The sequence below is a fragment of the Podarcis melisellensis genome (assembly GCF_964234715.1).
Source record: "Podarcis melisellensis genome assembly, chromosome: 8".
NCBI classification, from domain to species: domain Eukaryota; kingdom Metazoa; phylum Chordata; class Lepidosauria; order Squamata; family Lacertidae; genus Podarcis; species Podarcis melisellensis.
The window spans coordinates 51,442,715-51,459,014 of record NC_138540.1 but is presented as its reverse complement, the minus strand read 5'-3'; the positions used below and the strand labels follow the sequence as shown (position 1 = coordinate 51,459,014).

General features: G+C 44.6%; 1 protein-coding gene across 3 annotated transcripts in view; it reads left to right on the top strand.

Moving 5' to 3' along the window:
* ESRP2 (epithelial splicing regulatory protein 2) overlaps positions 1–16,300 on the top strand; it is a 49,036-nt gene that overhangs the window by 12,231 nt on the left and 20,505 nt on the right. For all 3 annotated transcript variants that reach the window (XM_081920316.1, XM_081920315.1, XM_081920314.1), the window contains exons 4-9: positions 9,566–9,679; positions 10,833–10,947; positions 11,847–11,945; positions 12,082–12,142; positions 14,677–14,787; positions 15,480–15,612. In XM_081920316.1, coding sequence (XP_081776442.1) covers positions 9,566–9,679; positions 10,833–10,947; positions 11,847–11,945; positions 12,082–12,142; positions 14,677–14,787; positions 15,480–15,612 — 633 coding nt within the window. The remainder of the gene's footprint in view (positions 1–9,565; positions 9,680–10,832; positions 10,948–11,846; positions 11,946–12,081; positions 12,143–14,676; positions 14,788–15,479; positions 15,613–16,300) is intronic.

Sequence of the window (16,300 nt, the reverse complement as noted above, 5' to 3'; positions counted from 1 at the left end):
GGTTGATGCCCACTGAGACGGATAGTGGCAAAACGTCCTGCGCTGGTCCTACCCCAGGCTCTCCCTCCCTCCGCTGCCCTCAATCTGCATGAACTAAGTCCAAAGGCTGCATAGAATTAGGTCAAGGTCTGTAGGTTCTTTCTCTGTCTCCCACCTCATTGTAGCAGATCAGGGAGGGTGCATTAAATATATGGATTTTGACTGACAGATTTGCTTGGTTGCACTTATATGCCAGTTTTCTGCCAAGGCACCTGAGGCTATTTACAATATTAGGATAAACAAATTATACAAAATATTCCCAGGGCAACTTCAGGAGCTGCTGGCACAAGCTCTGTGGTCTGGGCTTTATGTCTTCTGCATTTCCCCCATGGCCTGCAGGTCTTAATACCCTCAGATGGGGACAGGGATAGGCAACTCCAACAGTTCTCTCAGTAGCTAGTGAGAACCACAGACAGGGGGAGTGCTGTTGTGTTTGGGTCCTGCTTGCAGGTTTCATATTATGGCATCTGGTTGGTCACTGTGAGAACAGGACTGGGTGAGCTACTGTTTTGATTCAGTGGAGCTTTTCTTAGGTGCTTATGATTCTTCTGCAGAAGTTTTCAGATTTATTAGTAGTAATTTATTTTTTGCACCTCTTTCTTGGTAGCATCCATTTCTATTTTGCATCAAGGTTACCTGCCCCTTTACCTTTCCTAGGGTCAGTCTGCATACTATTTAGTTCCACTTCATTCCAGTCAGCTTTCTGGAATTGCCAAAAATAGTGTGCGCCCTTGAAAAATTCCATTAAAAGATTCAAATTTCTAGAAGTGGCACTTTCTTAATTTTTGTTGCTGCAAAAAAGAAAAGAAAAAAAAGAACTGAAGAAAAGACCAGAGCCTTGTCACTGTGCTGGCTGAATTTGATGGGAATTGTAGTCAAAACAGGTTGGCAAATGCTGAAGTTAAGCTTTGCAAGAGTTCAAATGGATGGCTATTAAAATTGGTAGCTGGAGAACAAAGATGCCTTCACTCAGTTATCTGGCCTTCAACATAGCAATGTAACATGATTTAATGGGTCAAATGCATTTCAGAATTAATTCCTACAATAATTATTTAGCTGTGTGCTAGGTGCTGTATGGAACAAATATACAATGCAACTTCTCCATATTGATAACCCTGTCAATGGGAGAGTAACCTGAAGGAGTGCATAAAATAAAATGCCTGGTGCACCATTTTTAATTTGGTGGACTACTGAATCATGTTGATTCACCTGGCTAGGGGATGGTGTGTCTCTGTGTGTCTGTGTGTCTGTCAAGGGAGCAAAAGCTGTAGCTCAGTGGAAGAACATCTGCTTTGTATGCAAAAGATTCTAGGTTCAATCCCCAACATCTCTAGTTGGGGCTGGGAAAGACTTGATTCTGAAACCCTAGAGTCTTTGGGGAACCTTTGGCGCTCTCCAGATACTGCTGAACTACAACCTCCATCATCCCTGGTGGGAACTGTAATTCAGCAACACAGATAGAGGGTTGAAGGGTTCTCATCCATGCCCCAGAGAGCTGTTGCCAGTTAGTGCAGGTAGATACTGAGCTAGAGGGACTCACTTCTTGATCTCACTTCTTCAGTGGCAGTGCCCTATTGCTAAGCATGAAAAAGTACTTTTGTACTTGAATTATCAGTGATCATTAAAATAGAATCCCAGAGTCCACTTTACTGTTTCATGCCTGAAATGGGTCTCTACTTGACAACCCACGCTACACCACTGCACCACAAGCAATTTCTCTGTCACATCCTATAAAACAAGCACCTCTCTTTGTTTTCATCTTCTAAAGTGTCAGAGAATACAAAAACACATGCACTCCTCTAATGCAGTAGTTATCTAGGATCACATCTGCGGTCTGATGTGCCATCGCTGGTTTCTTCTACTTTCGCCAGGAAAAGGATTACCCTGTTCTTTGCCTTAAAAGTAGCATTATTTCCCCCTCCCCTGCTTTCTGCATTTTGCATTTACTTGTGCCAAGGCCTAGGTGACAGCACTGATGCATCCATGTGCATAATAAATGTGCAGAAACTGAAAACCAGGTGGAAGTTTCAGATATGTTGAGATGAGTCTGCAGAAAAAGGTGCTCTTTATTCTAAAGTTAGCACCACGCATGCCATGGGGGGGAGCATACTTGATATCTGATGTGGATTTTTTAAAAAGAAGTATGTGTAAACCCTTGCTGGTGGGAGTTGTAGCCCAAAGCACCAGGAAGGCTGGTGTGCACGGTTTCCCCCAGCTCTGCAGCTATTGTTTAGCCTTCCTCCTGATTGGTCCAGCTGTGCAGTACAAACAGTGAAAGAGTGTTGGGTAAATACAACGGGACCATGCTTTGCAATCAATAGAGCAAGTGCTAAAGATCACGTTGCTTAGGAAAGCTTGTCCTTGGAATGGGGGGAGAGAAAGAGAGAGAGAAGGCAAGAGGAAAACTAAACACTAACAACACACTGCAATGCCCACCATGGTTGGTTTGTTTTTTACTGACTCGGTCTATCTGTGTGAATGTGTGAATTCTTAACAAGTGTTGCTTTTTAGAAATAGCTTTGGAAATGGTTATCGTAGTTCACTGTCTACAACTAAGCTTAGGTAAGAGTTGAGGCTGCACTTGTTGCCATACAAGAGATACCTAAGGCGTCTCTTCTCTCTTCCCACCCCCTTTAATGCAACCACAGAGAGGGCTGTGAATCTGATGGGATTAGTAATGCAAAGAGGAGGGTGCCTTAGGGCCCCTCCAAATTGGAGGTGTGTTGGGAGTTTTTGCAGCTGCCTTCTGCAACATGTCATTAATGAAATGCTCACTCCAGCAGCACAAATACTAGAATTGGAATGATACAGAGAAGATGAGCATGGCCCCTACGCAAATTTGTCGGGGGGGGACGACACCCAACATGTTGTTAATTAAATAGTATTGTATTTATGCTGAATGGTCCACACATCATTATTGCCATCTAGAGGAACCACAAAAGTGGGACAGAAAACCAAATTGAGAGCGTTTATGGTGTGAAAGGTTGCAGGATTTTTCGGGAAAACCACAGGGCACAAACGTATTACAAGTGAAACACTATGCCCACCCTGAAATTTTCCACACCAGTTTGGTGATTATTAGTTTTTTGTTAGCATTTTGATGTGTGTTTCTCCTAAATTTGTGTCTGCTACTTTTCTTAACACAATGCATTTAAAGATTTTCATGAAAAAAATACTTTTACACTTTCCCCTAATGCAAAGGGGGCTAGCTTATGCCCCCTCCCCATGACATATGCTGTTTATCCACAACCCTTAATTGTTCCTGTGCATTTGGGGCTGCTGGGAGTTGCTAGTTGACTTCAGTTGGGGAAGGCTCTGTTACTGGACTTCCAGGATGCTGTTGCTCTTTAGATGGGATTCAGTCACACACCCAGTAAATTTAGGTTGTGCAATTAGAGGTGTGTGTGTGTGTGTGTGTGTGTGTGTGTGTGTGTTGCAGAACAAACCCTCTTCTCCAAAAGGGAGAAGAGGACTTTTTCCAGTAAGAAAAGTAGCAGGAAAATATCCTGGAAAGTTTGAGATGACACTTGACTTGCTGCAACATTGTCTAACCTCCCTGCAAAAAAAACACACCAAAAAAACCTGGATGGATGCTTAATAACCAGGTCATTTGGAAGCCCCCTATAGTATGCCCCTGAACTATGAATGAAGCAGAGTTTGTGGAAGTGGTCTGAGCGTGAGCTCCTGTCCCAAAAAAACCCTGTATTCTTTTCTTCTTCCTGGTTCTCTCAGCAGTGCAGCTATTCTGTGTGTGTGTGTGTGTGTGTGTGTGTGTGTGTGTGTGTTCGTGTGTGTACAATGATTGTACTGCCAGCCACCACTGATTAGGAGTAATCAGACTAGCAGGCAGTGTTTAGTGAGGCGTTTGCAGGCTGAAAGATGGCCATGAAGTGGAAGCTGGTGGGGCGGGGAAGTGAGAGAGCCATGTTGGATGGGGAATTTTTTTAAGAAAAGAGCACATCTCAAGGCATCTGCAGCATTAGTTCTTCCAGGTGTGTGGCGTGCAGGGCTGCAAATGGCAACAAGTGATCATTTGCTCCACTGTTGTTACCTGGAGCCCTGCAGGTGTTTGGAGGCTACAAGTAGCTGTAGTTGCTAGGGCTGATGGGAATTATAGTCCAAAACACTTGCAGGGCACCAGGTTGGGAAAGGCCATGGTAGATCATGGATGGGGATCCTGAGGCCCTCCAGTGGTTGTTGGACTCCAACTCCCATCTGCTCCACCTAGGATGGCCAACTGGCCAGGGATGATGAATGTTGTGGTCCAAGAACATATTCCTGTTAAGTACAACCCTGAAATTATTATCTGTGAGTGTATGTTTTAACCTTTTAATCTGTTTTTGGAAGGTTTTTAAAAACTTCATTTAGAAGTTTTAATTGTTGGTAAGTTTGCCGCCCTGGGCTCCTTTGGGAGCAAGAGCAGCATATACATATTAATAAGATAAATATGCTATAGTCCCTCTCCTTACTATGTATCTGTACTTATTTTGTTTGTATTCTTGTCTTTGGGAGGTGCCCATTCCATTCCCTCCCCACCAAAGAGTTGTTTATTGTCTTCCTACTTATGCAAACTGAAGCCCATTGAGACTTTTCTGTCGTGTTTGGTTGGCACTGTTTTGGTTGCATGCTTGGATAATGTGTTTGCTCTCAGTGTGTGTAGGGTGACCAAGAGGGATTTGCGCAGACGAGTCTGCTCCATTAGGGCAAATGGGGCACTGCCCCACCACTCTGCCCGCCTGCCTTCTTACTTACAATCTGTCAAAGGGGTGGCAGATGTCAGCTTTATTCTCCTTTCTACAGTGCTGCTTTTGTAGGACTCATCAGATCTAGGATTTCTTTGGCTCTTCCCATCATTTGCCTCCCTGCCCTATCAGGCTCAATGGGTACCAGCCACCACTGATTTGTGTGCGGGTTTTTCTGCACCCCAGCTTTGGGAGGTGCAAACTTGGGCTTTGAGATCATGAATGTTTTACATGGGCAAGAGATCGAGCGTCCAGCCACCATAGCTTTTGTGTGTGTGTGTGTGTGTGTATTGCCAGAAGCAGAAAGAAATTAGCTACAGCTTGATGGATTGCATTTGTTGCGTGTGGCAGCTTTTTAGCACAAGGTCACAGTGATCCCATTTTCAGTCATGTGGAATAACAGTTAACAGACGATTGAAAAGCAAAACCCCACTGGCAGGTGGGGGGGGGCTTTCTGTTTCAGAAAGTTTCTTTGCTTTTATTATGCCTGCAGGTGCGTTTGTAATCCAAAAAACTCATCTCTCTTCAGCAGTATTTCGTGGGCACGGGCTTGCTCTTGGTGAGGCCAAATTGGAGACTGCAGCAACACCAGATTTAGCAGAAAACAAGCTGTTAGATTTTTAAGAGGGAGGCCGTGAAACAAAGGCAATGATTTGGGCCCCAGCCTGTGTGTGCCCAGCAGTGTGTGGTGTGACACCACAACATCACGTTTTGAGCATGCACACTGCCGCTGCTCTCTAGCACCGCTTCTGTGCTGCCGCAACGGGGGTGGCAGAGCATGGGTGCACATCCAAGGCAGAGCCCAACAGAGGCCCAGAGGCGGAGGCCTCAGCCCAGTCGCCACCATGGTGGCAGAGTTAAGGCCGTGGGCAGCAGACGGAGGCCGGGCACCCACAGTGAGAATTTTGTGGGTGCCCATGCACCCAGGATTCTCTGGAGTTTGCACCAGTGCCATGAAACAACATCCATGCCATACATTTGAAGCTCCTTGCTCCCCATCCTTCATCCTGAAACCTGGGGGGGTTGTAGTTAACTCTTTACAGAGCTACAGTTCTCTGCGGCCTTAACAAACTACTGTTTCCAGGATTCTTTGGAAGAAACCATGTGCTTTAAAGGCCTGGTACGGATGGGACACAGGTGGTGCTGTGGGTTAAACCACAGAGCCTAGGACTTGCCGATCAGAAGTTCGGTGGTTCGAATCCCCGCGACTGGGTGAGCTCCCCTTATTCGGTCCCTGCTCCTGCCAACCTAGCAGTTTGAAAGCATGTCAAAGTGCAAGTAGATAAATAGGTACCCCTCCGGCGGGAAGGTAAACTGCATTTCCGTGCGCTGCTCTGGTTCTCCAGAAGCAGCTTAGTCATGCTGGCCACATGACCCGGAAGTTGTACGCCGGCTCCCTCGGCCAATAAAGCGAGATGAGCACCACAACCCCAGAGTCGGTCATGGCTGGACCTAATGGTCAGGGGTCCCCTTTACCCACTTTATGGATGTGATCAAAGACTCCATTCAGATACTGTGTTCTCCATTTGATAAGGGATGCTAACCATGATGCCTGAATTGATAATCTATGAATTATGCCCAGCTAGCTGAGGGCCATAGTTCTGAAGCAGGTTTGAAACCATGGTTTGTGCTAACACATTGATGGAGTGTCAAGCCAGAGTTATGGCTGTGTTACACTGCCCCCGGAGGTTACTACTATACCTAGAAATAGGAGTGTTGAGCCAAGAGAGTGTTGAGAAACCAGTGTAGCCTAGTGGTTAGAGTGCTGGACTAGCTGAGAATGTCCCCTGCCTGTGAAACTCAGGAGAGGCACTTCCAGTCAGGGCAGACAATACTGAGCCAAACCAACCAACCATCTCACTTACGGTAATGTAAAGCAGGTTGTGGTCGCACAAAGGGAGTAGGGGTTATATGCTGTCAAGCTTGGAGTTGTCTTGAGGAAAAGAGAGCAGACAGATGCTGGCATTTGGCCAACATGCAACTGACTAAACTTGCTGAGCCACTTTTCTCTCTGCTGCCAGATAAATAGCCAGAATCCTGTCCAACCAGTTTCTAAATCTGCTGCTCAATCAGTTTTCCCCTTCTTGGCCCAAATATTCACTTGTAGGTAAAATGTATTATAGGAGCTGGCGGGGGCAGCTAAACTTTTAAAACAAAGCCCTTTACAAAAAAAATTTCTCTTGTTACTTCATGATTCATGCTTAGCACTGCAACTTTATTATTGGTTCTGTTTATGAGCCAGGAAAGCAATATCATTGTCGATTATGATGCAGAAATCCCAGGTTCAGACTCTGGCATGCAGAGAGAGAGGGGGGGCTGGGAAAGACTTCTGAGACCCCCAAGTGTTGCCAACAGTCAATCCAGCGAGGACTGGGCTTAGTAGAATATGACTCTTGAATCATAGAATTGTAAAGTTGGAAGGCACACTGACACATCTGAATATGCTGCTTTCCCATATGGCGATCAAACCTGCAACCTTGGTGTTATCAGTACCACACTCTAAACCACTGAGCTAAAGGAACCATCAATCAGGCTTGATGCCAAGTGCCCATGTGTTGTACAGGTTCAAATCTTCACTCTGCTGTCAAGCCTGCTGGGTGATGGTGGGCCAGTCAGGATCTCTCAGCCTAACCTCCCTCAAAGGGTTGTTGTGAGAATAAAACTAGGATTAGTCACATGTACTACCCCATAAGACTCTGGATCCCACTGATCCACAATGTCTGACATCCCACTCCAAAATGCTCTGTTTCAGAGCTTTCTGTTGCTGCCACTGGTGATAGCTCCCCAACCTGTCTGGGTGGAGATCAGCCCTCTAGACATTGGCAGAGGCCAGTGGAGAAGGAACTGAACTGCATGTTAATTTCCCCAAGACATCAGTAATCAGGGCAATTTTCAGGTTGCAGCGCAAAGCAACCATATATTAAACAACAATGTAAGCAACCTGAGATTTTACCTTGAGGGCTGCTTGAGTGGAATGGCGGGCTACAGGTTTTCAAGACATGCGGGGAAGATTCTATCTCCCCATAGAAAGCCTCTGCTCTGGATCACTCTGTTTTGAACAAATATATTCATGTATTGACCTCAGTCCCCTATTATTGAGATGCTAATGAACTAACTGTTACTGTTTACCAAATGTGTTCAGATACATGCTGTGTTTGGATTCCCTCTAACCTGAGTCACCTGCAAGCGACTTCAGATCTGGTGCTTTGGACAATGGATCTGACTGAGTCAAAACCTTGCTTTTGCTGTAATTCCTGTAATCAAACACACCTTGGGCACAGCTACACTCCTACAAAACAGACTCAGGGGGAGGGGTGTCAGAGCTCCGACTGCATTTGTTTAAATGTTGGCATCAAGACAGTTTCTCTGAGGCTGCTGAACTCCACGCTCTTTAACAAGGGAGGCCTCTGAACTCCAAAATGTGCAGACTTCTGAAATTTCATGTTAATGAGAATAAAGAATAGAAGTGTGTCTTGGGATTTAGTTTTGAAACTGGCACAAGCCCTGAAAACGCTCTTTTTTTTCCGGTGCATACTGTTTTGCATCATTGGGCTCTATGAGTGAACCTTGAAGGGAGGGAGAACAGGTGGAAAATGCTGTTTCTGATGGTAAAAGGCTGTTGTGTTTTTTTTGTTTCTTTGCAGACCTCTTGAGACTGGTGGGTTTCTGGTTGTGCTGGGGCTTATTAGCACTGTCTGATAGCTGCAAAGAATATTATTGCAGGAAGGAGTGACAATCCTTTGTTGTTTTAAAGAGATCAGCAACTGGGAAGCCCCTGATTCCAATCTGGCCTCAGCCTGCTGTGAAAAGATGTATAGGGTTGTGAAAACACCATACGTGACTTCCGCCAAATAATCTTGGGACTTGTAGTTTACTCCCTCACATAGCAACAGTTCCCTTAAACTACAGTGCCCAGGATTCTTGTTGGGGGCGGGTGAAGAGTCTGGTGCTTTAAATGTATGTTGTATATGCAGTCTTGGACTAAGCACTTGGGTCTTCTGCTCTCCTTTGCCTCATCTGCTCCTTTATTGAGTTGCTGACCATTGTTTGCTTAACTTTCTCTCCTTATCAAATTGGTTAACAGAAACTTGTTAATCAGTGTTAACTGTTTGGTAGCTTTTGCTAAAACAGCACTGATCTTGCACTGGCATACACTCTCTTGTTTTTAAAAAGGCTGTGGTTGGCACCCTTGAATGGCAGATGCACATAATTACTGAGCCAAATTGGTGCATGTGTTTAATCAGGGATAGAATAATATGTGAAACCAAAACTTTCCTGCTCCCAGTTTGACTGGATTGCTCTGCTCTGATCCTCATTTTACTTTATATTTATTGTATTATTATATTTTAAAGAAGTCTGAGTTACCTTTCACCCAGGCACTCAGTGCCTGGTTTGCACATCACACTGGACCAAATCATGGCTTAACACAAACATGCAGCTTCCCAGAGAATTGATCACATGTGCTGTGTTTCTCCCCTAATCCTCAAACCATGGACCAAGTTGGGAGGATAAGCTAAGCCAAACCATGGCTTGACTCAGAGCAGCACAGGAGGAGGACGACCAGGGAAAGACCACAGTAGCCACAATCTCCTCTCTGGGAATCCTCACATTTCCCAAGCCTCTCCCGACTGCATTTCCCAGAATGGGCTGGGCCTTTCAGACATTTTTTGCAGAAGCATTCCATTGGGTCATGTTTCAAACTCGCTCATTTGGTGACTAGTATTTTAAATGGCGAGAAGAGGGACTGAGTTGGAAATCTGAATACAACTGTTTGCTTTTTCTAGTTCAGCCAACTTGTATCCAGTGATCTAAAGGCTCTGGGAAGAAACACTTACACATTCTGCACAGATGGCCAGCTCCTCATTCGGCAGGTCCTTCATCCAGAGGCCTCAAAAAAGGTACGTGGCTAGCAGGATCCTAGCACTAGCCTGGAAAACATGAATGCAGCCAGTGGTGTTCAGAGTAGGTCTGAAAAGTACAACTCCTTCGCCATCACCATGGCAGATTGTATAGTCTCCAAATGTGAGTGGAACTTGTGAAAGATGCACAGCACTGACCCAAATCATCTTGCTGCCTGAGATAAAATGCTTTTGCAACTTGTAAGAGACACAGAAGTTTCACAACTTTGGATGTTATCATGATGGGAATGGGACCTGCTTTCCGCTGGGCTCCCACACTCTCCCCCGCCCCCCACTATCTAGCATGGCTGAAAGGAAGAGATTTTATTTACCACAATTTACATTTCCAAAACCCTAAACCTGTTAATCCCAACTACTGTTTGTTGGAAACAAGTCAATTTCAAACTGATTTATTGAAGCTGGCTTGTTTCGGTTAAGATAAACCACAGTACGGGGCTTTGACATAGCACTAAAGTGTGGATAACAAAATTAGAAACAAAAGTTTCCAATCTCTTCCTTGCTGGAGAAGAACAGGGGAGCAGGGAGTTCAGAACAAACCAGTTTGGTATACAGTGGTACCTCGAGTTACAGATGCTTCAGGTTACAGACTCCGCTAACCCAGAAATACTACCTTGGGTTAAGAACTTTGCTTCAGGATGAGAACAGAAATCGCACGGCAGCAGCGGGAGGCCCCATTAGCTAAACTAGTACCACAGGTTAAGAACAGTTTCAGGTTAAGAACGGACCTCCAGAACGAATTAAGTTCTTAACCCAAGGTACTACTGTAACATCCTAAAGCTGTCACTAATTATGAACAGAGAGTGCCTCTCTCCTCCACTGCCATGGCTTCCTCCAGTAGTTTAAGGGTGCTGGGAACTGTAGCTCTGTGAGGGGCGAACTACAGTTCTCAGGATTCTTTGGGCGAAGCAGTGTGCATGAAATATATGGTGTGGATTTGACCTTAGTTGGAGAAAGCTAAGGATCTGCATCTATGTAGATCTGCATGAGTTTTTGTAACAATATTAATTATAGTTATAATAATGCCTTTGTGTTTGTCTTCTACTATTGGAGAAAACTAAAGACCTGCATCCGTGTAGGACATGAATGAGGCTTTCTAACGCTCCATATGTGTTGTTGTTTTTCTCCATCACAGAATCTCCTACTGTCTGACTGCTTTTATTCATTTTATGATCTGCGCAAAGAGTTTCATGACTGCTACCCTAATGTGGCCCCCGTGAAAGACCAAACTATCCAGTCTATGGCAGAATGTATCCTTTCTCTTGCTCCTTCTAAAGCAGGATTGGCTCTTTGTGTTGATACAGGTCCCAGTGGCCCTACCAACTTTTAATCCAGTGGGGTGATTTCTTCTCCCCACTTTTAAGGAAAAGGAAAACTTTTTTCTTTCTTTTTTAGTTTTAAGAAAGAGCTGAGCTTACACCACAATGCCACACTCTCTCTAGGGTTTGCCTGTAATGCCCTAGCTGTGACTCAGCACATGTGACCCATCTACCCTTTTCCTGCTAGGTTGCACTGTAGAGTTGGTGTAGTTTATGTGGCATAATACACTTCAGGTTCCTAGAGCACTGTCCCGAGAATAATCCACCCTGCAGAATGCAGGTGTGGGCCATCCCTGTTCTAGAAAACATAGCATTCCCCCCATCATGGATGGGATCTGTAGTCCAAGATCTTTGATCATTGGCCGTGATATCTGGAGCTGTAGTTCAATTCCTGCTCTATCACTGTAGTGAAATAACAACAACCCATGTAGCTGAAGATATCATGTGTAGTGCTTTTTTCTAGAAAAATAGGTGTCGGTACTCCCCATGAAGTTGTTACAGTAAGTGCCACACATTTCAACCAAAAAAAGAGAGGTGGTGGCACTGTGTACCCTTGAATACCCCATGGAAAAAAGCACTAGTAATTGTGTGTAGCCTTTACTTCATGGAGACCATAGCCATATATGCTGCTGATGTTTCTTACTATGCACTTGTGCATGTATCAATTGCGGTCGGATCATCATTTTTCTGATAGAACTCTTCATAATGGCAGCCTGCTGTCTGACAAACAGAATCAATATTAATCAGCCTATGGTGTATTCACTGCCATAATTGTGTGTCCTTGTTGCTCGTGAAACCCTTTTCCCTGTTTTCCTGAACATGCTGTCTAGATATAGGCTTTAGGATTAACGAAGCGGAGGAAGATTTTGGAGTGTGGCAAGTGAAAGCCATGGTGGCCATTATTTTCAGCATGCTGCCGGATACATGTGGTAAGTGGAAACAATTGCTTCTGCTGAATGTGGGCACTTTTCCATCATGGCTGACAAATGCCAGTTTTTCTCTCTTCAATCTTCTGGGTGCATTTCCATTTGAAAAATAAAGTATTTTTTAATGTGTTTTGATCAGTTGCAGATCACAGGTTCACTGTCCCAGAAACTGTGAAATACAAGTATGAAACTGGACCCTGGTAAGTAGTAGCTTCACAGTGCAGCAATGGGTGCATGATTGGGAGGGGGGTGCAAACAGTGGAATTTGCTCCCAAGGAGTGTGGTGGAGTCTCCTTCTTTGGAGGTCTTTAAGCAGAGGCTTGACAACCATATGTCAGGTGTGCTCTGATGGTGTTTCCTGCTTGGCAGGGGGTTGGACTCGATGGCCCTTGTGGTCTCTTCCAACTCTATGATTCTATGATCTCTGTCCCCAAGATGATTCTGTCACCCTGGTGTGAGGAACCATTGGCCCTCTATATGTTGCTGAACTACAACTCCCATCAGCCCCCATAAGCATGGCCCGTAGCCAGGGATGATGGGAGTTGCAGTCCAACTACATCTGGAGTGCCAAAGCTTCCCCATACCTGGTGCATCCCATGAATCCGGTTTTCTTTTGGTTTCTATACCTATATGTACTCTTTATTCCAGTATATCACGGGTGTGTATTTGAGGTGGTGGGGTTGAAGGGGAGCCTTCATAAGTCTTCCAAATATAAGTGCTTGTTTCTTTTTTCCACAAGCACATAAAAGAGTTTGATCCATTATTTTAGTGGTGCTTTCTTTGAACACCAAACTTGTTATGAGAATAATTTGCCCATGTTGTTGATACAACTTATGCCTCATAAGACATGGAATCCAAGTGGGCCACAGTAAAATGTTTTGCATGAATCCAGCACATGTTCTCCATTTTTTTCCATGCATCTAAGAAACCTATAGGTTCATGCAGATGTGGCCTTTGACCCTCCAGCAGCTTGGATGCAATAATACCAAAATAATTAAAGCACCTAGACACCAATCGTTACACCATTGCAACCAGACCTTTAGATACCTTTACCCATTTTTGCCTGTTGCATTAAAAGTTAATCAGCCCCTCGTAAGGTTTTTCTCACAGAATATCCTATATTCTTTTCTTTCAGTCCAAAGGGATGGGGGAAAGGAGCAGTTATACTGTAGAACTGTATTGCAAACTGCAGTTGGACGTAATGTAAGCAATGAAAGGCAGGCTGCCTCAAATTGTGTGGGAAGGTCTGGGGCATGCTTGGTCTTTGCACTTGTGCTGCCACCAGAGAGAGAGAGAGAGAGAAGAGAGAGATGACTACATGAAGGGACAACTCTGTTTATCTTGGTGCTCTTTCTGAGCTTCTTGGAAGTCTCCTGCCTTGCAGGCTGCCTCAAATTAAGGGCTGCCATCTCTCTTGAGCCCTTGAGCCAACCTTCTCAGCAGGCATTTGCACACTTTGCTCTTCACTCTTAGTGTGTCTCTGACTGAGTGTGCATTTTGTCAAGCTGAAATGAAATCATCAGGAGTGTGTAAACTTCTGGCAGTTGGCATCCAGGCCAGCTGACTGACAACTTGCTTCAGCAGCAGCGTGAGAATTTCCCCTTCCCCAGCCTTTCCTCAGTCCCATTTCCTGGGTCACAGGATGTGTGGTTGTTTTGCTGGGTTCTTAAGAGATGGAGAAGGGTGTGATTGGATTGCTTTAAATTAAAAACACGCAAATAAGCTAATATGGCAAGCAGGGGAAGGGAGAGAAAAAAGCCACAGGCAAATTTACAGATGGACACAGGCAGATGGACAACGGGGCTTCCTGCAGCTTGTCAAATCTTTTGGCTGGTTTGATTTCTGATAGTGTGCTGTTTTTCTTTTATTGCATTGGATAATCTGGATTCTCTTTTTTTCTTAGATGTGTTATATATTCTGTGCTGCATCACAGTTACTAAGGGGGTTCTTTTATTGTATGTGCTGTTTAATCTTTAAGCAGAAAAGCAGTATCTTTTTTGTTGTTGTTAAAAATGTGATAGTGAAATGGCGAAAATTGTCCTTTATTTGGGAGGTGGCAGTGTGTCTTGAATGGCATCCATTTTCCATTGCTCAAAGCAGGGACTCAAGCTGCCTCCTTATACTGAATCAAATCGTTCTTCTAGCTCAGTGCTATCTACACCAGGGGTAGCCTCTAAATGTTTTGGCTGTGCAGGAAAGAGCAATCGCAATAGCCTTGCCAGTCCAGTGTGCACCTATGTTTTGCTTTAAATGCACTATCTTGGAGCGGTGTCTTTCGCTTCCTGCAAGCTCAAGCTCATGTTTCATTTCACATCCTGGCTGGGATCCAAAGAGCTATTTTCATCCAGTGGAATGGTTTGCACTTCCCCCTCCTTGAATATCCGAATTCTCCCATCCCATATCACAAGCTCTCTCACATTTAAAACTATGTGGACACCTGACTTAGCAGGATGTGTAATTGTTCAAGAAACGCAAGCACACAGATGCTTGGGTTGCACAGAACTCATTGCGTAGTTCTTTGGCTCCTGGCCTCCACTGTGAAAGGGGTTGAGGCTCCCACTTCAGTGGCTGAAGTTGTGCACACCGGAATTGCCAAATAGCATAATTTGTTTTGTAGAAAGAACTCAACACTGGTGTGCTTATTACATGGTTGCTTGCAGCATAGATTAAAAAGAATTGTGGAGTGCTTGGGTCAGTTGCTGATCTCAGACGTCCTCCTTTTTCTTTTCCACAGTAGTAAATCAGAAGCAGTGGACAGCGAAACAGTAATACGTGCCAGAGGGCTCCCTTGGCAGTCTTCCGACCAGGACATTGCTCGGTTTTTCAAAGGCCTTAATATTGCCAAGTAAGATCTGCTGTAAAGTTCCCTGTTCAGGATGCAGTGCTATTTGACTTCATTGCTACAAATTCGTATGTGTGTTACATTTTCCTGCTGAAGGATTCCGAGTGCTTGGGAGAGAAAGAGGCATTTAGGCTGTCAGCCCATATGACTTGAGAAGTCAAGATACAAATAGGCCCCAGCTGATAAGGGCCCTTAGGGTTGCAGCCTTAGTTGTCTACTCAAGTCCCAAACGTTACTGCAGCGATGGGCAACCTCTGGCCAGGGGGCTCTGGCTCACCCTCAGGGCACTCCCTGCTCTCCACAGACCCGTGCCAAGCTCTGGACCTTTCACAAGTGCTTTCCCATGCTGGAATGTGCTCTTGAATAGTGATGTTGCATCTGGCTTGCTTTGATGGGGGACAGAAAGGGGGGGGTGTCTGACTTTTGCAAGGTTGGAGATGTAGCTTGAAGTACCAAGCTAAGAGTCAGATCCACTGTTCTGACAAATTTTGCCTCTCTCCCCCCCCAAACATATGTAGCCCCTGGAAAGTTTCCAACAAATCAATGTGGCCTTTGAGCTGAAAAATGTTCCTGCTTTACCTTAAATATGTCTTGCATCCATGCACTCTACCCCGGAAGAATAAAAGAGTAATTATTTTTTTCAGGATGTAGATGAAGTCATCCTTGTTCATCTTTTTTGTTTGTCTCCCTGCTAGAGGTGGGGTGGCCCTGTGCCTGAACGCCCAAGGAAGGAGGAATGGAGAGGCCCTGGTGCGATTTGTCAACTCTGAGCAGAGAGATTTGGCCCTAGAGCGGCACAAGCACCACATGGGTAGCAGATACATTGAGGTACATTTCTTGGGTTCAGGTCTGAATGCTTTTGGATGTTGTTAGCCCCTATGGTTTGTACAAGAAAAAGTGGGGAATGGATGAATAAATGAAAAGAAACAGATTTATCTTTACTGGGTTTCCTATTTCAACATTAAATCCGAGCCATTGTCAAATAATACTAATTTGGGAGCTGTTTGATCTAACATCACCAGAAAAGAGAGTACATATTTCCATAAAATGTGCATGTGCTAATTTGCAGGTTAAGATGGAAATTCAGTAATAATTAACTACAATTGAAATAGAATTGAGATGCTATGATTTAAATGGATGCATCTCATCCTAGTGGGGAATAAAATGGAGGACTGTCCTCTGTAAATTAGGACATGTGGTCATGTTAATTTGAGGGATCATCAATAAGTGTTGACAGGGTCCCCTCCCCTCACTCCTCCCTCTGCTGTAATTAGGCTTGGAAGACACATTTTGTGTTAACCAGTGTAAAAGTTTGCTCTGTGTGTGGTGCTTCTGGGCCCAGAAGGTTTGCTGACCTCTGCATTATCAGATCAGTAAAATGTGTTTTGCATGCACAGAAGGGTTAAAAACCTGTGTGTCAAAAAAAACAACTCCAGAAGTTATGCAATGCTAATGTTGTTCAGATTTAGTAGTATAGTCTGTCGCACCAACACAGGACTTTATTTTTTCCTTTCTT